The sequence below is a fragment of the Panthera pardus genome, unplaced genomic scaffold, assembly GCF_024362965.1.
Source record: "Panthera pardus isolate Hobbes unplaced genomic scaffold, ASM2436296v1 HiC_scaffold_2, whole genome shotgun sequence".
Classification (NCBI taxonomy): Eukaryota; Metazoa; Chordata; class Mammalia; order Carnivora; family Felidae; genus Panthera; species Panthera pardus.
This window is the reverse complement of record NW_026526765.1, coordinates 148562960-148580868: the sequence shown is the minus strand read 5'-3', so window position 1 is coordinate 148580868 and position 17909 is coordinate 148562960. Positions and strand designations below refer to the sequence as shown.

General features: G+C 50.9%; 1 protein-coding gene across 1 annotated transcript in view; it reads left to right on the top strand.

Annotated features, from left to right (window-relative positions):
• RASGEF1C (RasGEF domain family member 1C) overlaps window positions 1-17909 on the top strand; it is an 88682-nt gene that overhangs the window by 38615 nt on the left and 32158 nt on the right. Inside the window, exons 2-4 of the mRNA XM_019469697.2 lie at window positions 11102-11284; window positions 11440-11562; window positions 12772-12909. Coding sequence (XP_019325242.2) covers window positions 11108-11284; window positions 11440-11562; window positions 12772-12909 — 438 coding nt within the window. The 5' untranslated portion in view covers window positions 11102-11107. The remainder of the gene's footprint in view (window positions 1-11101; window positions 11285-11439; window positions 11563-12771; window positions 12910-17909) is intronic.

Below are 17909 nucleotides of genomic sequence, written 5' to 3'. Positions count from 1 at the left end.
GTACCCCCACCACCACCACCCAACCAAGGACACAGGGACTGTCCCTGTTCCTGCAGAAGTAGTCCCAAGCAAAGATGCCCATTTGACTCTTTTAATAATGCCCTGGTCTGGCTGGAGCTTCAGATATGCTATCTGGGGAGCGAGTCTGATGTGGACCCTATGAGGAAACCTGTAATTCAGGCCTCTTCTTGGAGCTTCTGCAGGCCCTGCACAGATAGAAGTAAAACTGAACAATGCTGAAACATGGACTCTGCAGAGGTATAGCTGGACAGGAGTAGGCACTCTTTCTCATGTCAAGGGAAGGAAGAGAGCTGGGGCTCTCGGGACACACACAGTGCCAGGAGCTGTGTGCCTCAGCTCCTCCCAAAAAGCTGCAGGGGGACTAGGAACATCATCCTAAAAGGGCTCTGAGCTCTATCCCACGGCACACCCAGCCCTGACAGTAAGATAGAACAGTATAGGATGCTTATTCTCACCAGCACTATTCTCTTTGTTTCTCCTGAAAAGTTCTGTCCAATGTGTTATGATAAGAAAAGTGTGTGAGGTTTAACCACCAGAAAGGAAAAGAGTAAATTACCATGAATTGTAGACATAACTGCCTTCTGGAAAAACAAGACTGTTAGAACTAATGAGATATAAAACCCACATGTAAAATCCAATACCAATATGCAGTTAAAGATATAATGGGAAGAGGAGGGTATCAGGGAAGACAGTGGAGCAGGAAGCACCAAGACTTTTCAGCCAGACAGCTGAACTGGCAGAATCCATCTGGTGTAACTATCTTAGAACTCTGGAGCCTGTTCAAAGACCTGCAGCTTCCATCAGAATGCTTGGAAATGTTCAGTTAATTTTGGTCAATTTAAGATCATAGCACAGTAGCAGCTACCCATCTTCCACCCACCTCACCCCACCCAGCCTCATGACAGGCAGCCATACACAGGTTCCTGGAATAGTTTACCCACAGCTTGTGGGAGCCAAGGTGGACAATAAGGGTCTTGTCTGCAAATTCTGGAGGATCTGATGCTTATTGCTGTTTCTGATCACAAAAGTGCAGATACAGAGGCAGGCCACCATTGCTGCAATCTGTACTGGCTGAAGAGGCTTCCAGGGGACTTCAAGGGCCTATTGTTTTCCCCCTTCATTTCTTCCTTTTTCTCCTTTTAGAAGCTGGACTTTTAAGGATTTGGTTATTTAGAACCAACCACATATACAAGGGAATTTAGAAAGTTACTGTACATGCAGAGAAAGGCATAGGCTCAGAAAAGACCCAAAAGGACCTTAAATGTATATCCCAGCCCAGAGGCACCCTACAACAATTTTTTAAAAAGAAATAGATAAAACCCTGCAGAAATCTCACCTCCAGAGTTACCACATTATAAGACTCAAACATCCCATTTCAACAACAACAAATCACAAGACCTACAAATAAACAGGAAGGTATAGAAAATTAAAGGGAGGAAATTAATCAAAGAAGCCATCCCTGGGGCACCTGGGTGGCTCAGTAGGTTAAGTGCCTGACTCTTGATTTCGGCCCAGGTCATAATCTCACAGTTTGTGGATTTGAGCCCCATGTCAGGCTCCACACTAACAGTGTGGAGCCTGCTTGGGATTTTCTCTCCCTCCCTCTCTACCCCTCCCTTGCTTGTTCTAAATAAATAAATAAATAAATAAACAAAAAACGATTGAAAAAAAGGTGGATAGCCAAGAAAACTATGTATGAATAAAATAGAAATGTCAATAAAGAGAGAACATAAAAAGAAACCAAAAAGAAATCTTGAAAAAGAACAATGCAATACCTAAAATTAGAAATTCACTACAAGTGTGTAAAAAGCAGATTTGAGCAGACAGAAAAATCAGTGAACTTGAAGATAGGACAATTGAAATTATTTATTCTGAGGAATAGGGGGGAAAAGATTAAAGAAAAATGAACAGAACCTAACAGGTCTGGGGGACACCATTAAGTTAACCGCAATGCATGTTGCTAGAGTCCCAGAAAGAGAAAAGAGAGAAAGGGGAAGAGAGATTATTTGAAGAACTAGTGGCCCAAAACTTCCCAAATTTGATAAAAGACATAAATATAAACATACAAGAAACATAATGAACTCCAAGTAGGGTAAATACAAAGAGACCCACACTGAAACATATTATCAATCTGTCTAAAGACAGAATATTGAAAGCAGCAAGAGAAAAGTGACTTGTCCCATACAAGGAATCCTCAATAAGATTATCTGAAGATTTCTCATCAGAAACCTTGGAGGCCAGAAGGCAGTGGGTTGATCTATTCAGAGTGTTGAAAGTAAAACAATTATCAACTATCAATTATATGTACCAAAACTGTATGTCAAAAATGAGGGAGACATTAAGACATTCACAGATAAATAAAAGCTGAGGGAGTGCATTACCACTATACCTGCTCTACAGTAAATACCACAGGGAATCTTTAGGTTGAAATGAAAGGACACTAATTAGTAACTTGAAGCCATATAAACATCTCTGGTAAAGATATGTACATGGGCAATTATAAAATCCTGTATTATGATAACTTTGTTACTCCACTTTTTGTTTTCTATATGATATTGTAGACTAATGCATCCTTTTATTTAAAAAATAATTATTGGTCTGTGTCTCCCTCTCTCTCTGCCCCTCCCCCACTCACACTCTCTGTCTCTCAAAAATGAATAAATGTTAAAAAAAATTTTGCATGAAACAAGGAATGTCTGTTGTATTTTTTTAATATAGTTTGTTGTCAAATTGGCTAACATACAAAAATTTTTAATTAAAAAAAAGGGGGGCACCTGAGTGGCTCAGTTGGTTAAGTGTCCAACTTTGGCTCAGGTCATGATCTCATGATTAGTGGGTTCAAGCCCCATGTCAGCTTCTGTGCTGGAAGCTCAAAGCCTGGAGCCTGCTTTGGATTCTGTGTCTCCCTCTCTCTCTGCCCCTCCCCTACTCACACTCTGTCTCTGTCTCTCAAAAATGAATAAATGTTAAAAACTTTTTTAAAATAATTATTAGGGCGCTTGGTGGCTCAGTCAGTGAAGTGTCCAACTCTTGCTCAAGTCATGATCTCATGGTTGTAAGATTAAGTCCCACATCAGGCTCTGCACTGGGTGCTTAAGATTCTCTCTCTCTCCCTCTCTCTTTCTGCCCCACCCTGCTCGTGCTCTCTGTCTCTCAAAACTGCGTAAAAGTTTTAAAAAAATTTTTTTTAAGTTGGGAAACGAGGGGCACCTGGGTGGCTCTGTCGGTTGAGTGTCCTGCTCAGGTCATGATCCCAGGCTCGTGGGATCATCCCCTTCTCATGCTCACTCCCTCTTAAAAAAAAAAAGAAAAAAAAAAAACAGGAAATGAAAGAAAGATTATCCTCTGGGTCTGGGCCTTCCTTATAATCCCACCTGGTCCAACACTTGTCCCTGCAGACACTTCCCCCTGTCTCCCATAAAGGAGTTAGGTTCAGGCCACACAGTCCCAAAATGTCCAGCACTAGATCCTGGCCGCCAGTGGGCTCCGGTTCTGAACCGCGTGCAACACAAGAAGGAAGGATGCCCACCTGCAGGGTGGGTCTCCAGGGAGGCCTTCCCCCCCTCTACAGATGCCATGCAGACTGGCTGCCTCATAACTGTCAGGAGTGCCCCAGGACCTCCAGATACTGGGCTTGGAGACCTGAATGTGAAGAGACGGATGCATCTGACAGGTGTGGGCTGGGCAGCCAGAGTAGGGGATGTGAGCAGGGACATGGAGGCTGAAGTGCATGCCTAGTTGGGGGAAGCTGTGACTCAGAAGCCTGCCTTCAGGGGTTAGGCCTCTTCGGGTCAGGTTCCCTTCAGGTGCATTTTTCAGTATGGCAGCGTCTGATTGGCCCAGCCTGTGATGGTGCCCACCCTTTGGCCCGCTGAAGGCATAGCCTTCCTGACAGTCTCACCAGGATGTTCAGTGTTCATTAGAGAGTGTGGTGGTTATTTCCCCAAGCAAAACCCTGGTGTTCTGGCCAGAAGGGAAAGGAAATGGATGCTGAGAAGGCAGACTCAACAGATGGAGGCACCAGGAGGATGGACTTGGGTCCGGAACTAGGGTCTGGGGTGGGAAAGAGACACAGCACCTGAGGCTGGCACTCACAGGCCAAACACAATGTTTGGAAGGGCTGGTCTGTCCCAGGAGGGGCCGCGGTGATCCCTCTGCCAGCCAAGTCCCCTGGAGGCTGTGGTTTGGGGATGCCAACATCAGTGCCCATGTGGGCTGGTGGACAGAACAGGGCCCAGGACCCAGACACACCTGTGCTCAAGTCTCAGCTCTGCTGGGTACTTAGCTTGTGAGCTGGGCACTGACCATTCACTCTCTGAGCCTTACTTTCCTCATCTGTAAGATGGGAAGGCTAAGGGATGAGATGAGGGGGCAGGCAGGGAGAAGTGGCCCCATCATCCTTCCTGGGCCAGGACCCCAGACATCTCCCCTGCTTCTTCCTCCCCACTGACTACCACCTGAATCCCTTCCACATGTATGTTAGCCACATCCCCTTTGCACTATTTAGTCTCAGGCTTCACTGCTTCTCACCTGCATTACTGAGTCACTTGAACAGCACACATCTTGACCAAGCACCCACTATGAATGTGCCAGGTGGGGGGGCTGACCCTAGGAGTGCAGCAGTGAGCAACCCAGTCCCCTCCTAGAGGAATCGCAGCACAGGGAGAGCCACGTGGTGCTGGGAGGCCACCAGGCAGGCAGGTCTGGTGTGTGCCAAGGCCTGGTGAGTCGTTCATCCCGGAGTGCAGGGGTCCTCCCCTGGGCAGGTCAGAGAGTGCACAGTGTGGCTTGGCCACTCTCGGTTGTAAGCCAGAGCCAGGCATCTGTGCCCCCTCAGTGACGTCATCACAGGGTAGACATGCCCCTGACCCCAGCACCCCTTGCAGCCCTGGGATTGGTTCAGGTGTTCCTGGGGCCTGTCATCCTCGAGGCTTTGTTTGATGACTGGGCTGGAATAAGGACACTAAAACAATAACAGTGGTGGGGGGGGGGGCGGATGCATATCAGTGACACCTTTTGCAGTGCCCCATTGTAGTCTTATCCACTCCAATATGTTTTGTATCGCTCTATGTGTGCAGTGGTCTCTCCTTTTTTTATATAATTTTTTAATGGTAACTTGCTTGTTTTGAGAGGTGGAGGGAGGGACAGAGAAAGAGGGAGAGAATCCCAAGCAGGCTCCATGGGGCTCAGTCTCATGAACTTTGAGATCATGACCTCAGCGGAAATCAAGAGTCAGACACTCAACCAACTGAGCCACCCAGGCGCCCCTCTCCTTCTATACCATGACCGCTTCTGTGTTGCCACCAAGTCTTCATTACCCCATTATCGGTGAGAACAGACACCGCGCTAACAGGTGCATGCTAATGTTCTTGTCCCATCTCCTTTCGTTCATCATCTATGGTGCTCTGGATTTAATCCCCTGCTTATAGTTCATGCCAAAGCAGACCCCTCTTCCCAGCTTTTCCCCTTCAGATGATTTTCTTGGGATGCGTTTCCAAGCATTTGACTGAGGTGAAAGGCGCTATCAAACTTCAGGCTGTTGGCACATGGAGCCAGATCTTGTACGATTCAAAGGGGCCGTGACACAGTACACCCGCCCCCCCCCAGCTGTATTTAATGGGATGCTCCAACATACCTGATAGCACCGGCTGTTTAATGCAGTCTTGTGCATTTAATGGGTATAAAGCAGAAGCCTACTGGAGCCATATCATGCACGTGTCTGTTCACACACACAGAGCCCCAGGCCCCCAGCAGGGCAGAAGGAGAGAATCGAAACCTCTCTTTAGAGGTCACAGGCAGAGCAGCCTGCCAGTCTGCCCAGTGTCCCCAGCCATGGTGAGCCCCTCAGGCTCAGACCCTGTCTATGCCCAGACCCCCAAATCCCTGCACATACACCATGCAGGCTGTGTTCACAGAAACACAGATTGGAAGACTTACTGGTGATTTCAAGGATTTTTCAAGGGAAATTGTGACAATAAACAATTTTCCCATCATCACTGGCTTTTAAAAAAATTTTGGTAGAGGCGTGTGGGTGGCTCAGTTCAACTTCAGCTCAAGTCATGATCTCATGGTTTGTGGGTTTGAGCCCCACATGGGGCTCTGTGATGACAGCTCAGAGCCTGGAGCCTGCTTAGGATTCTTTCTCTCTCTCTGCCCCTCTCCCACTCATACTCTGTCTCTCTCTCTCTCTCAAAAATACATATTAAAAATTTGTTAATTGTGGTAAAATACACATAACATAAAATCTATCATCTTAGCCATTTTTAAGGGCACAGTCCAATGCTATTAAATACATTCATGTTGTTGTGCGGCCATCCCTGCCATCTTTTTTTTTTTTTAATTTTTTTTTTAACGTTTATTTATTTTTGAGACAGAGAGAGACAGAGCATGAACGGGGGAGGGGCAGAGAGAGCGGGAGACACAGAATCAGAAGCAGGCTCCAGGCTCTGAGCCATCAGCCCAGAGCCCGACACGGAGCTCGAACTCACGGACTCACAGACCGTGAGATCGTGACCTGAGCTGAAGTCGGACGCTTAACCGACTGAGCCACCCAGGCGCCCCCATCCCTGCCATCTATCCTCGTAACTCTTTACATCTTGCAAAACTGAAATTCTGTCCCCATTAAACACTAACTCCCCATTTCCCCCTCCCTCCAGCCCCTGGCAACCACATTTCTTCCCCTTTCTGTCTCTATGAATGTGACTACTCTAGTACCTTGAATAAGTGGAATCACACAGTATTTGTCCTTTGGTGGCTGGCCTTTTTCACTTAGCATAATGTCCTCAAGCTTCATTCATGTTGTAGCACATGTCAGAATGTCCTTCCTTTTTAAGGCTGAATAATATTCCATTGTAAGGATAGCCCACATTTTGTTCACTCATTCATCATCAGTGGACACTTGAGTTGCTGTATCATTGGCTTTTTAAAAAAAAATTTTTTTTTGAGAGAGAGAAAGCAGGGAAGGGGCAGAGAGGGGAGAGAGAGAGAATCCCAAGCAGGCTCCACACTGTCAGTGCAGAGCCCGATGCAGGGCTCGAACTCACAAACAGTGAGATCATGACCTAAGCAAAAGTCAGACGCTTAACTGACTGCGCCGCCCAGGTGCCCTGCAACATTGGCTTTTATTTTATTTTTCTTTTTTTAAATTTTTTTTTAACATTTATTTATTTTTGAGACAGAGAGAGACAGAGCATGAATGGGGGAGGGTCAGAGAGAGAGGGAGACACAGAATCTGAAACAGGCTCCAGGCTCTGAGCTGTCAGCACAGAGCCTGACGCGGGGCTTGAACTCACGGACCATGAGATCACGACCTGAGCCGAAGTTGGACGCTTAACCGACTGAGCCACCCAGGCGCCCCAACATTGGCTTTTAAAAATTATCCCTGGGGGAGCCTGGGTGGCACAGTCAATTAAACATCCAACTCTTGATTTCAGCTCAGGTCAGGATCTCATGGTTTTGGATTCAAGCTCTATGTCTGGCTCTGCCTGTTTGGGATTCTCCCCTCCCTTGTGCTCATGCATTCTTTCTCTCTCTCTCATGATAAATAAATAAACTTAAAAAAAAATTATCCCTAGACATCTAAAGCATGGAAAACCATGAGGTGGTTAAAAAAAAAAAAAAAAAAGAACAAACACCCTCTATGCTGCCAAGGAAAGATCTTCAAAATACATTGTTAGTAAAAAGAGCACAGGAGAATGCGTACAATATTCTAATAAAGACAGAAAAGGTGCCATATATATATATATATATATATATATAATTTCTTCATCCTTGCATAAAGAAGGTCTCCTACAAGCAGTTGCTTATGGAACTGGGGCGTTGGGTGGGGGGGCTCTGTCTTCACATGGCTGTGTTTTTGCACATGGGCGTGGGATGCCCCCAGCACCCAGTACTTTCTCTGATCCCCTACTAGGTCACTCAACCCCTATCTCTCCAGGAACCACAGCCTGGCTCCTGCCACCCAAGCACACACTCCCATGACCACAGCATGTTGACCCCCAGCTTGCCTAAGCTTTTGCACACGCTAATCCCCTTGGCCTGGCAAGTCTCCAGACAGACTGCCTCCTGCCCTCAGTCCTCAGCACAGACAGCACCACCTGCCCCCAGCCCTTCTCTGGGCTCCTTCTCTGGAGCCCCTGCTGGAGGAAGGAGGAGGCTGGCTTGTGCCCCCAGGGCCCCCACAGCCCTGTGCTCCCCAGCACACCTGCAGGAAGGGGCAGAAAGATTGGTGGGGCACCACCATTCCCCTCTCCCCTCACCTGGGCACACCCTGCAGAGCACATGCCTCCGTGGGACACTCTCTCTGCACACATTGGTCTGCTCGTGGTCTACTTCCCACCGCCATTTCTGAGAGATCCCACTGAGTCCACGGCACCTAGAATGGTGCAGAGGGAGCCAGAGACTGCAGCAGCAGGAACACAAACCCATCCACTGAGCCCCAGGCCTGGGCCCAGCCGAGGTCACAGTGGGTAGCTGGAGGTCGGAGGGGTGATGCCAGCAGCCTGTCCACTCTTTGGGCATCCCTGTGGACCATGATGGTTCTGGCCTCCAGCTCCGCTCCAGCCTCCAGTGTGAGCCTGTTGCTCCAAAGCAGAGCTGAGTCTGAGCCCACCCACCTTCCCACGTGCCCAGCATCCCGCATCCAGCCCCCAGTGGCAGTTCAGGCCTGGAGGTGATCTGGGGGCTTCCCAGCTCACCTCTTGAAGTAGTGGCATCCTGGCCTCCCCAGAAGGGCTTCTCCCACCCTGCCCTGCAGAGAGGTTTCTAGAATCACCTCCACCCAAGATAGTGGTTCATCTTTGAGAAAATTGGACTGGGATCCCTGGAGAGAGAAGGTGCCAGGTATCCAGCAGGAGAGACCACGCTTTGCCGGCCTGGCATGAGTTCTGTCTTATGGAATTAGGCTCAGACACCAGGCCCTGGGTGTGGGGCAGAGCTGGCGCTCATCCCAGAGCTGACAGCCACCCCCCCAGTGAGCTCAGCAGCCTCCCGTGTGCCCACATGCACACCTGCGGCCTCCCCCACAGGTTGGCAAGAGGTGGTTTTGTGACATTTCACAGTTGCATCAGCTGAAAATTGAACACTTACAGCTTTGCCAGGGAGGTGAAAATAAAGTTGCCGCTGTGCTCAGGGCCAGGACTGTGCCGGCAGACATCCACGCTGGTTCCCACACTGCCAACCCCCCACCCCCACCCGTGGGGTGTGTGCTGTGACCCAGTCCCCGTACACCCTCAGGACAGCCCTCCTCAGGGCTCCCTCCAACCCTCAACCTCAGCTCTGACTCTGCACACCCCTGTCTCTACTTTCAGAGCCAGGTCACCCAAGGGGTCAGGAAAGACAGAAATGGGCCTGGGTTCCAGTCTGCCATGGGAAATGCACAGGCAGAGTGAGCAGGGTGATGGGGAGACTCTGTTTCCTGGAAGGTCCCTACAGGAACCCTGCAGGACTCCCTGGTTAAGAATGTGGGGGTGACGGCGACTGGATGACTCAGTCGGTTAAGTGTCTGACTCTTGATTTCAGTTCAGGTCATGATCTCATAGTTCAGGAGATCGAGCCCCAGGTTGGGCTCTGCACTTACAGCTCAGAGTCTGCTTAGGATTCTCTCTCCCTGTCTCTCTGCCCCTCCCCTGCTTGCTCTCTCTCTCTCTCTCTCTCATTCTCTCTCTCAAAATAAATGAATAAACATTAAAAAAGAGGGGCAGCTGGGTGGCTCAGTTGGTTGAGTGTCCAACTTCGGCTCAGGTCATGACCTAACAGTTCGTGAGTTCGAGCCCCACATTGGGCTCTGTGCTGACAGCTCAGAGCCTGGAGCCTGCTTCAGATTTGGTTTCCCTCCTGGCTGTCTGCCCCTCCCCCCGCTCCTGCTCTGGCTATCTCTCTAACAGAGAGATAAACATTAAAAAACATTTTAAAAAACATAACATTAAAATAATAAACATTAAAAAAAAAAATTAGACGACTGTGGGGTGACTTCAATGCCCAGCATGGGGGATGGTTAAACAGTCACAGGCTTGGCCAGGACTCACAGACATAAGTGCCCTGAAGGCTTAGTTCAGGAAGACTGGCCTACAGGGATATGCGGAAGAACCTGGAGGAGGAAACCCAGGTCCACATTACACACACGGATGGGCACCTGCTACAGGCCAGCCCTTGACTAGTGCTAGCTCAGAGCACGTGCGCTGAGACCCACCTGGATGAGGTTCGGGTGAAGTCACTATACAAACAGGCCACAGGTGGCCTTTCTCTGCACCAGACACCACCAGCCACATCGCAAGCACCCAGCAGCGCTGACAAGGAGAATCTGGTGCTGCCCACCTGAAGTGAGGCCCAGCCTTGGCGGGGGTCACTGTAGGGAAGAAGGGAAGGCTTCACGGACGAGGAAGCATTTTAGCCAGGTGCACAGGGATAAGCGAGTGCACATGGCGGGAGAGCATTTCTGTGGAGGAAACAGCTGGATGGGTCAGTGGGTCTGAATCACACAGAGTCTGGAGCGCCAGGCTACACAGGGCCACCTGAGAGAACCGCACGTTAAACAGGCTCACGCAATGGAGGAGTCCACACAGCAGCTTCAAGCACAGCAGGACGCAAGGCCCCACCCAAGGAACTCAGGAATGTGCCCACCTCCCTGGCTCCTTGTGGGGCCAAGATGGCCCAAATGGTGCCATTCTTGCCTGTTCAGGGACTCCAGGGGGAAGAGACTTCTGAGTACCACAGAAGTTCTGGGATTGCACATGAGCTCTCCAGTTTGGATCAGACCCATCCCTGAACTAATCGTCTTTGTGGCCAGGGGCAGGGGCAATATGCTAATTGTCCAAGTCTTATCAAAAGCAACCTTCGTTGCTTTGGGGTAGGAGTGGAAGGGTTTAGTCCCTAAATGGCTTGGACCAAGAGTAGAGGGTGGTTGGTTCCTGAGGAGTGCTGTGCTGCGGGGCTAAGGATCCCTGGAAGGCCTCCCAGGAAGTGATCACTGGACTTGGGTGGACACCAAAGTGCCTGTAGGAGGCAGAGCCGTGCAGCCAGGAGCCCAGAGGACCAGCAGGCCCCAGCTCAGGCGTGCCTCAACTTCTCCTTGTTATTGCAGGCAGGCATGCCCCGGACACTGAGCGCCTCCGACATGGTCACCCCAGGCAGCCTTGGCCCACCCCCCACGGAGCCCACGGATGGCGAGCAGGCCGGGCAGCCCCTCCTGGACGGAGCTCCCTCCTCAGCTTCCCTGGACACCCTCATCCAGCACCTGGTGCCCACAACTGACTACTACCCCGAGGTGGGTGGCCCACTCAGTGGGGAGGAGGGGCCTAAGAGTGGGCTTTCTTCCACCAGGCATGGGGAGACAGTAGGGCTGGGGCTGGGCTGGGGCCTGAGGGCACATCCCTGCCATGACTTGGGGAGCACATGCTGCCTCTCTCTTTGTCCCCCCAGAAAGCCTACATCTTCACCTTCCTTCTGAGCTCCCGCCTCTTCATCGAGCCCCGGGAGCTCCTGGCCCGGGTCTGCCACCTGTGCATTGAGCAGCAGCAGCTGGACCAGCCGGTGCTGGACAAGGTGAGGGGCAGGGCAGGGGCCCTCTGAGTACGCAGGCGCTCCCCTGACGTGTCCTCACACATCTGCATCTTGGAGTGGCAGTGAGTCCCCATTCTCCGGAGGAGAAGCCCACAGGGGTTTCTGACTTATCAGAGGACCAGAGACAGAGGGGACAAAGTCGCAACCTTTAACCAGGTACTGTTTTCCAATGCCCTATGGGAGCCCTTGGGCTTACACCAAGTCCAGACCCGGGCCCCCAGAGCCCCGTCAGTAGGACCCTTGCCACGTGGGATGGTTCTGCAGCCTCTACTGGGCTTCCTGCCCTCCGCACACTCTGTTCCAACCTTCTCTCCTCTGTGGGGTCCACTGATGGCCTAGCCTTCTTGTGGTTCCCCACATCCGTCCCTGGCCAGATCCCGCGGGCTATGATTATTTATAGGTGTGTCGATCAGGCTCTGCTACTACAGTGATAGAAACCCACTTGCAACTGGCCTAAGACAAAGGGATTTACTGGCTCATGTAACTGCAAAGTCTCAAGTGCCTCTGGCTCCAGGGGCTCAAATGACCCACATTGAAACGTGGTCTTTCTCCCTCCCACCCTCCGCCCTGTTTTCCTCTGTGCCAGCCTCACCCTTTCTCTGCACAGTGGCAGATGGCCTCTGCTGCCCTAGGCTCACCATCTACTCTTACCAATTTGGGTGGAAAGAGCATGCCGCGTTCTAAATAGTTCCCAATAAAAGTCTCTATCTCATTGGCTTAGCTTAAATGCAGTGTCCATGTGTGAGCCAATCACTGTGCATGATGGGTGTGTACTGTGTTCTGATTGGCCAGCACTGAGCCGGTCCCATGCCACGAGGCCTGAAGCTAGGTAAGCTGCCACTGAACCCCAAGGACTGGGAATGAGTGAGAGGGGAAACCCCCAAAGCAAACTGAGATGTTATCACCAGAGGAAGGGAGACCATATGCCCGGCAGGCAAAAATAAGAGAGGACCCTGACTCAAAGGTGTGTCTGTCCCTGTCCCACGGTGGTCAGCCCCATCCCCATGTCGCATCCCTGTCACCTGACACAGAGAAGGCACGAGGCACACCTCCCTTGGCCACCAGCGCTGCTGCCTCGGTGGTCCAGACCCCAGCAGAGGATGCGCGGTGAGGGGCTGATGCAGCGGCTGATGTGGCCCCGCCTCCAGGCACCCTTCACCTGGCGCAGACGCTCCTTGGCTTGCCTTGCAGGCCCGGGTCCGGAAGTTTGGCCCAAAACTCCTCCAGTTGTTGGCCGAATGGACGGAGACATTCCCGCGGGACTTCCAGGAGGAGTCGACCATCGGGCACCTGAAGGACGTGATGGGCCGCATCGCCCCCTGTGACGAGGTGGGCAGGCCTAGCGCGAGTCCTACAACCCCGTCTGCACCCCTACATCCGGGACCTGAGCCCGTTCCTTGGGCCAACCTCAGGACCCTCATCTTCCCATCTGTACACTGTAGCTCCTCTAAAATCAGCCCCTTTCTGCCCCATCAGGAAATCAGGCCCTACAGAGCTGGCAGGGAAACCACGCCTCTGGTTCCAGGCGTCTCTTGACCTCGCTCCTGGCCTGTACTCATACATGGCATCAGATGGCAGGCGAGGAAGGACCCTCTCATAGGCTCTTGGGATCAGGCCCTTGGTCAGTGATCCATTAGGCTGACCTGGAGGGCCCTGGTAGTGGCAGAGGAGGAGAGAGCGCCCCCGTGTGGCCAAAACCTCATCCCAGGGTAAATGCTCTAGTGGCTTGGAAGGCAGCCAGTGTACTGGGCATCAGGTGCCTCCGCAACCCACACCCTGCCCTGTTCTCCCAGCCGCATTACTCTGGGGAAGACACTTAAAGGTAAAAGGAGGGCAAAAGTCCCCACCTCTAAGCAGAGTACAGAGAAGGGCCCGGCGAAGGGGATGGAGATCTCCTGGTACATTTAGAAGGGGCAGGTTTATCAGAATCTCCAGGATGATTCCGTGGCCAGCACTGATGTTGCTTTACCTAGGAGAGAACATTGGGGAGAATGCACGTCACTTGCCCTGGGAGGAGACTGCATGTGGCAAGCTGGTAGCTAGTCATGTGCCTCAAAGTGGGTCTGGACATGGCAGAACCAGGTGCTTGTGAAACAAAGGAAAACTAAATCAGGCTGGGCAATAAGAAGCCATAAGGTCCACGACCTAACTGAGGCTCAGAGAGGGAGGCCTTGCCTGTGGGTCACTTCACAGAGCAGACAAATGACTTAGCCATTCTGAGGGCTCAGTGAGATAAGTCATCTCTTCTTCCTCCCTCTCCTCCTCCTCCTTCTCCTCCTCCTCTGCCTCCCCTAAGCCATCTGGGGATCCTGACACTTGGCTTAGGTTGCAGCAGGAAATAGGGTCAGAGAAAGCTCAATGATTGGATGAATCAGGAGGGTGGGCAGAAGCAGGGAGGGAGATGCTGGCTGACTGGCTGGATAGATAGTTGGCTACTTTGGTGAATGGGTGGAGGGGGAAGATAGATGTTTGGGTATTCTGATAGACAGATGGACTTTTGGTGTGAGCAGATGTGGAAAGGTTGATGGGTAGATGGGGGGATGGATAGATGGATGGATGGGAAGTTTGGTGTGTGGGTAGGTGGATGGGTCTATGTGGGTGTGGGTGAGTGGATGGATGGATGAATATGGATAGATGGATGGATGGATAGCTGAATAATGGATGGGTGGATGAATTGGATGGATGGATGGATGAATGGGTGGGTGAATAATGGATGGGTGGATAGATGGATAGGTGGATGGATGAATAAGGATGTATGGTTGGGTGAATGGATGAGTGAGTAAGGATGGATGGGTAGATGGGAGGATGGATGGATGGATGGATGGATGACTGGAAGGATGGCTGGGTGGGTGTGTGGATGGTTAGGTGGGTGGAAGTTTGGGTTAGGTGGGTAGATGGATGAATGTATGGGTGGGAGGGTGAGTGGGTGAGTGTATGGAGGGATGTAGGAGTGGATGGATAAATGGATGGATGGATGGATGGATGGATGGGTAGGTGGATGAGTGGCAAACATTAGGAAGGACAGAGGAAAGATAGATGAGTGAATTAATGGATCTGTTGGTAGGGGACTATATAAAAAGGGAAATGGGCAATAGCAGATGAGGGGAGAAGAGATGGATGGATGGATGGAGTGGAGGGTATGCAGGGGGATGAGAGCTCCCTCTCCCCAGGAGGCCTTCAGTAGAATGAGATCTAAATCATCGGTGGAACTATCCACCCTTGTCAGGCCTGCCTCTGCCATTGGTGAAGCCACTTCAAAGGCAGACCCCGCCATTCTGGCTACAGTGGTGGGGATGGGTGTAAGTCCTGGACTGGTTCCCTAGGGAAACAGGGCCCAAGTGCCAGCCCCCTGAGAAACTGCCAGGCCTGCCACCAGGGCTGTGCTGGGAAATCTTTTCTAACCACCCGTGGATGAGAATAACTGAGGCCTAGGAATGACTGTCAAGAGCAGTCATCCACCAGGTGGAGGTGTTTGGAGCAGAAATAATTCATTGCAGATGTTCTCATTCCCTGGCTTGGGATCCAGTTAGGTGTGCTGAGCAGTATGGGCTGGAACGAGGTTTTGTGGCCCCCTCCCCACCCGCCCAGGCCCAGGCCAGGGTGCTTCCATGTGTCTTTGAGATCCCCAAGTTGCCCTTACACAGGAGCAGCCCCTCCAAAGCAGATGTCCTCTATGTGCAACCTCCCCTCGCCTGGATGGGGCTATGGGTTGCTCCCTGCCCCCCAGCAGGGGCAAAGGCTGAGCTCAGAAAGGAGCTGGTGACCAGACTGATAAGGCAGGACCAGTAGAACTCTCAGAGCATGAGGTCTGGACCATACCATGTGAGCCCACATAGATCCAGGCTCAGAAACCACATCTGTGTGACCTCGGACAAGTTACTTCACCTCTCTGAGCTTCAGTTTGTTCATCAGCAAAAATACTGTTCCCACTACACAACTTTGCAGCAAAGAATCCCTGAAGTCACTTGTGTTCTTATTTTGGCACTTGGTAAATGTGAGCTGTGATGGGGAACAAATTATTTCCAAAATTCAGGCATATGGGGCTTATTTTTAACTTTTATGGAGTTGCTATTGTGGAACATTTCAAGCATACACAAACACAGAGAATAGTAACTGTAAACACCTGTGTATTTATCACCTAGGTTCAACAATGATCAACATTTTGCCAAATAGTTTCTTCTATCCCTTCACACACTTCCCCCTCCCTCCAAATTATTTTTTTAATGTTTATTATTTTTGAGAAAGAGAGCACAAGCAGGGGAGGGGCAGAGAGAGGGGGGGACAGAGGATCCGAAGCAGGGTCGACAGCAGAGATCCCGATGTGGGACTCGAATTCATGAACCGTGACATCATGACCCCAACTGAAGTCGGATGCTTAACGAACTGAGCCACCCAGGTGCCGTCCATCCAAATTATTTTTAAACAAATTATAAACATTATATCTTTGGCTCCAAAAATATTTCAGCACCATCCTATAAAAGATTTCTCACATAGGAATACGATCAAATGATATAAAATGCCATGCATAAATCCATGAAATGAGCACGAGTGTTTTCAGAGCTATGTGTCTTTGGACAAGTTACTTAACCTCTCCGAGCCTTAAACTTCTTTCTATAATGAGGGAGCATGGTAAGGACTGTGACATAACAATGGAGCTCAGGGAAGAAGAGGAAACAGCACAGGGCCAGGACCAAGGAAGCTTTCCCACTAGTGGACTGTGAAAGGTGACACTTCTCTCTTATGAGCTGCCTCCTCTCCTGAAACCTCATGTCCCTCCCTGTACTGCCCACTGCCTCTCATTATCTGGGAACAAAAGGCCAGAGAGGAGCTGAAAAGGCTTTTCTCCATGACTGAACATGGAAGTCTTCCCAGCACCTGGCCCTTGCATTGAACCTGCTCAGGGCCACCCTGCGCTAGGGAGAGGACCCTGCCTTAGAGGGGCTTCCAGTGGGTTGGACTCAGCAGTTTTGGCTCAAGGAGGCCAGTGCTGAGGCTGAAGGAGAAGCCAGGGAAGGCCCCAAAGTCATAGCCCCAGTAAGGGAGACAGGACAGGAGGATCTTGGTGCCCTGGCCTCACCCATGGGGCCAACCACACAGGAAGCTGATACCATGGGCTCTCCGGGGGACTGACCTTGCTTTGCCATTCACACAACTGTCTGCTGGGCTGACCCACTGCCCCTGGAACCTCACCCGCACCCAAGGGCACAGGTAGCAAAAAGCTGACATGGAGAACAAACTGGCAGCAGGTGCCAAGCTCCTGCCCATGCAAGGTGGGCCAAGCCCGTTGCAAGGCACCCTGGGCTGGCTCAGGTGGGATTTGCAAGAACTCCGAAGAACAGAGGCCCAGGGCTGTCCAGCCAGAGATGAGTTCTAACCATGAAAGTCCAAGAGGCACCTTGGAGAAACACAGCCTTCACTCTTGGACAACCTCTGCACTTGAAACCCAGCTCTGTGCACACAGCAGGTGGCTCTGTGGAAATGGATGGAATGCAGGAAAGCCACGTGTTCCGAAATGTGGATTCCTGACGGGGACAAGGACGACCTCAACATTGTCAGTGCTAGGTCTCTCTCAGCCTGCTCGGATGCACCTAGGGGATCTCTCAGCCTCTATCCACAAGGGTGTAGGAATCAGCGAGGAAATGAAGGGTAAATACCATCCCCATATTCCGAGGGGGTGCAGAAGATTCGGGAAAGAACCAACAGTAAGCTTGAGGCTAACACCACCAGATAAATTCTAAAGGACTGAGCTAACAGGAAAATGATAACCATTTGGAGTGAATATTGGTTCAGTACAAACAAGTCTTGCTAAATTACCTGCATGTTTTCAAAAATTTTTTAACACTTATTCATTTTTGAGAGACAGAGAGAGACAGAGTGCAAGCAGTGGAGCAGCAGAGAGAGAGAAGGAAACATAGAATCTGAAGCAGGCTCCGGGCTCTGAGCCGTCAGCACAGAGCCCAGCGCAGGGCTTGAACTCATGAACCGCAAGATCATGACCTGAGCAGAAGTCAGACGCATAACTAACAAAGCCACCCAGGCGCCCCTATGTGTGTATTTTTAAAATAGGGTAGGCACGTGGTTCTAGCAAACTAGAAAGGATACGCTGCATCCTTGACTTCAGGAGGGCTCCGACATCTACATTGGAGAGGCCAACCAATGAGAAGCAGGTGAAGGCCACATTAATCCAATCAGCACGTGTGTGAGTCCCCGTGTCCTTCATGCTGGGGATGAGCAAAGAGTGACACGGTATTATCTTCATGGAGCTGATAGTCCAGAGAGAGGAGATACTCAATCCCCTGATTGAGGCTTGGCCGAGGGTTTGAAGGAAG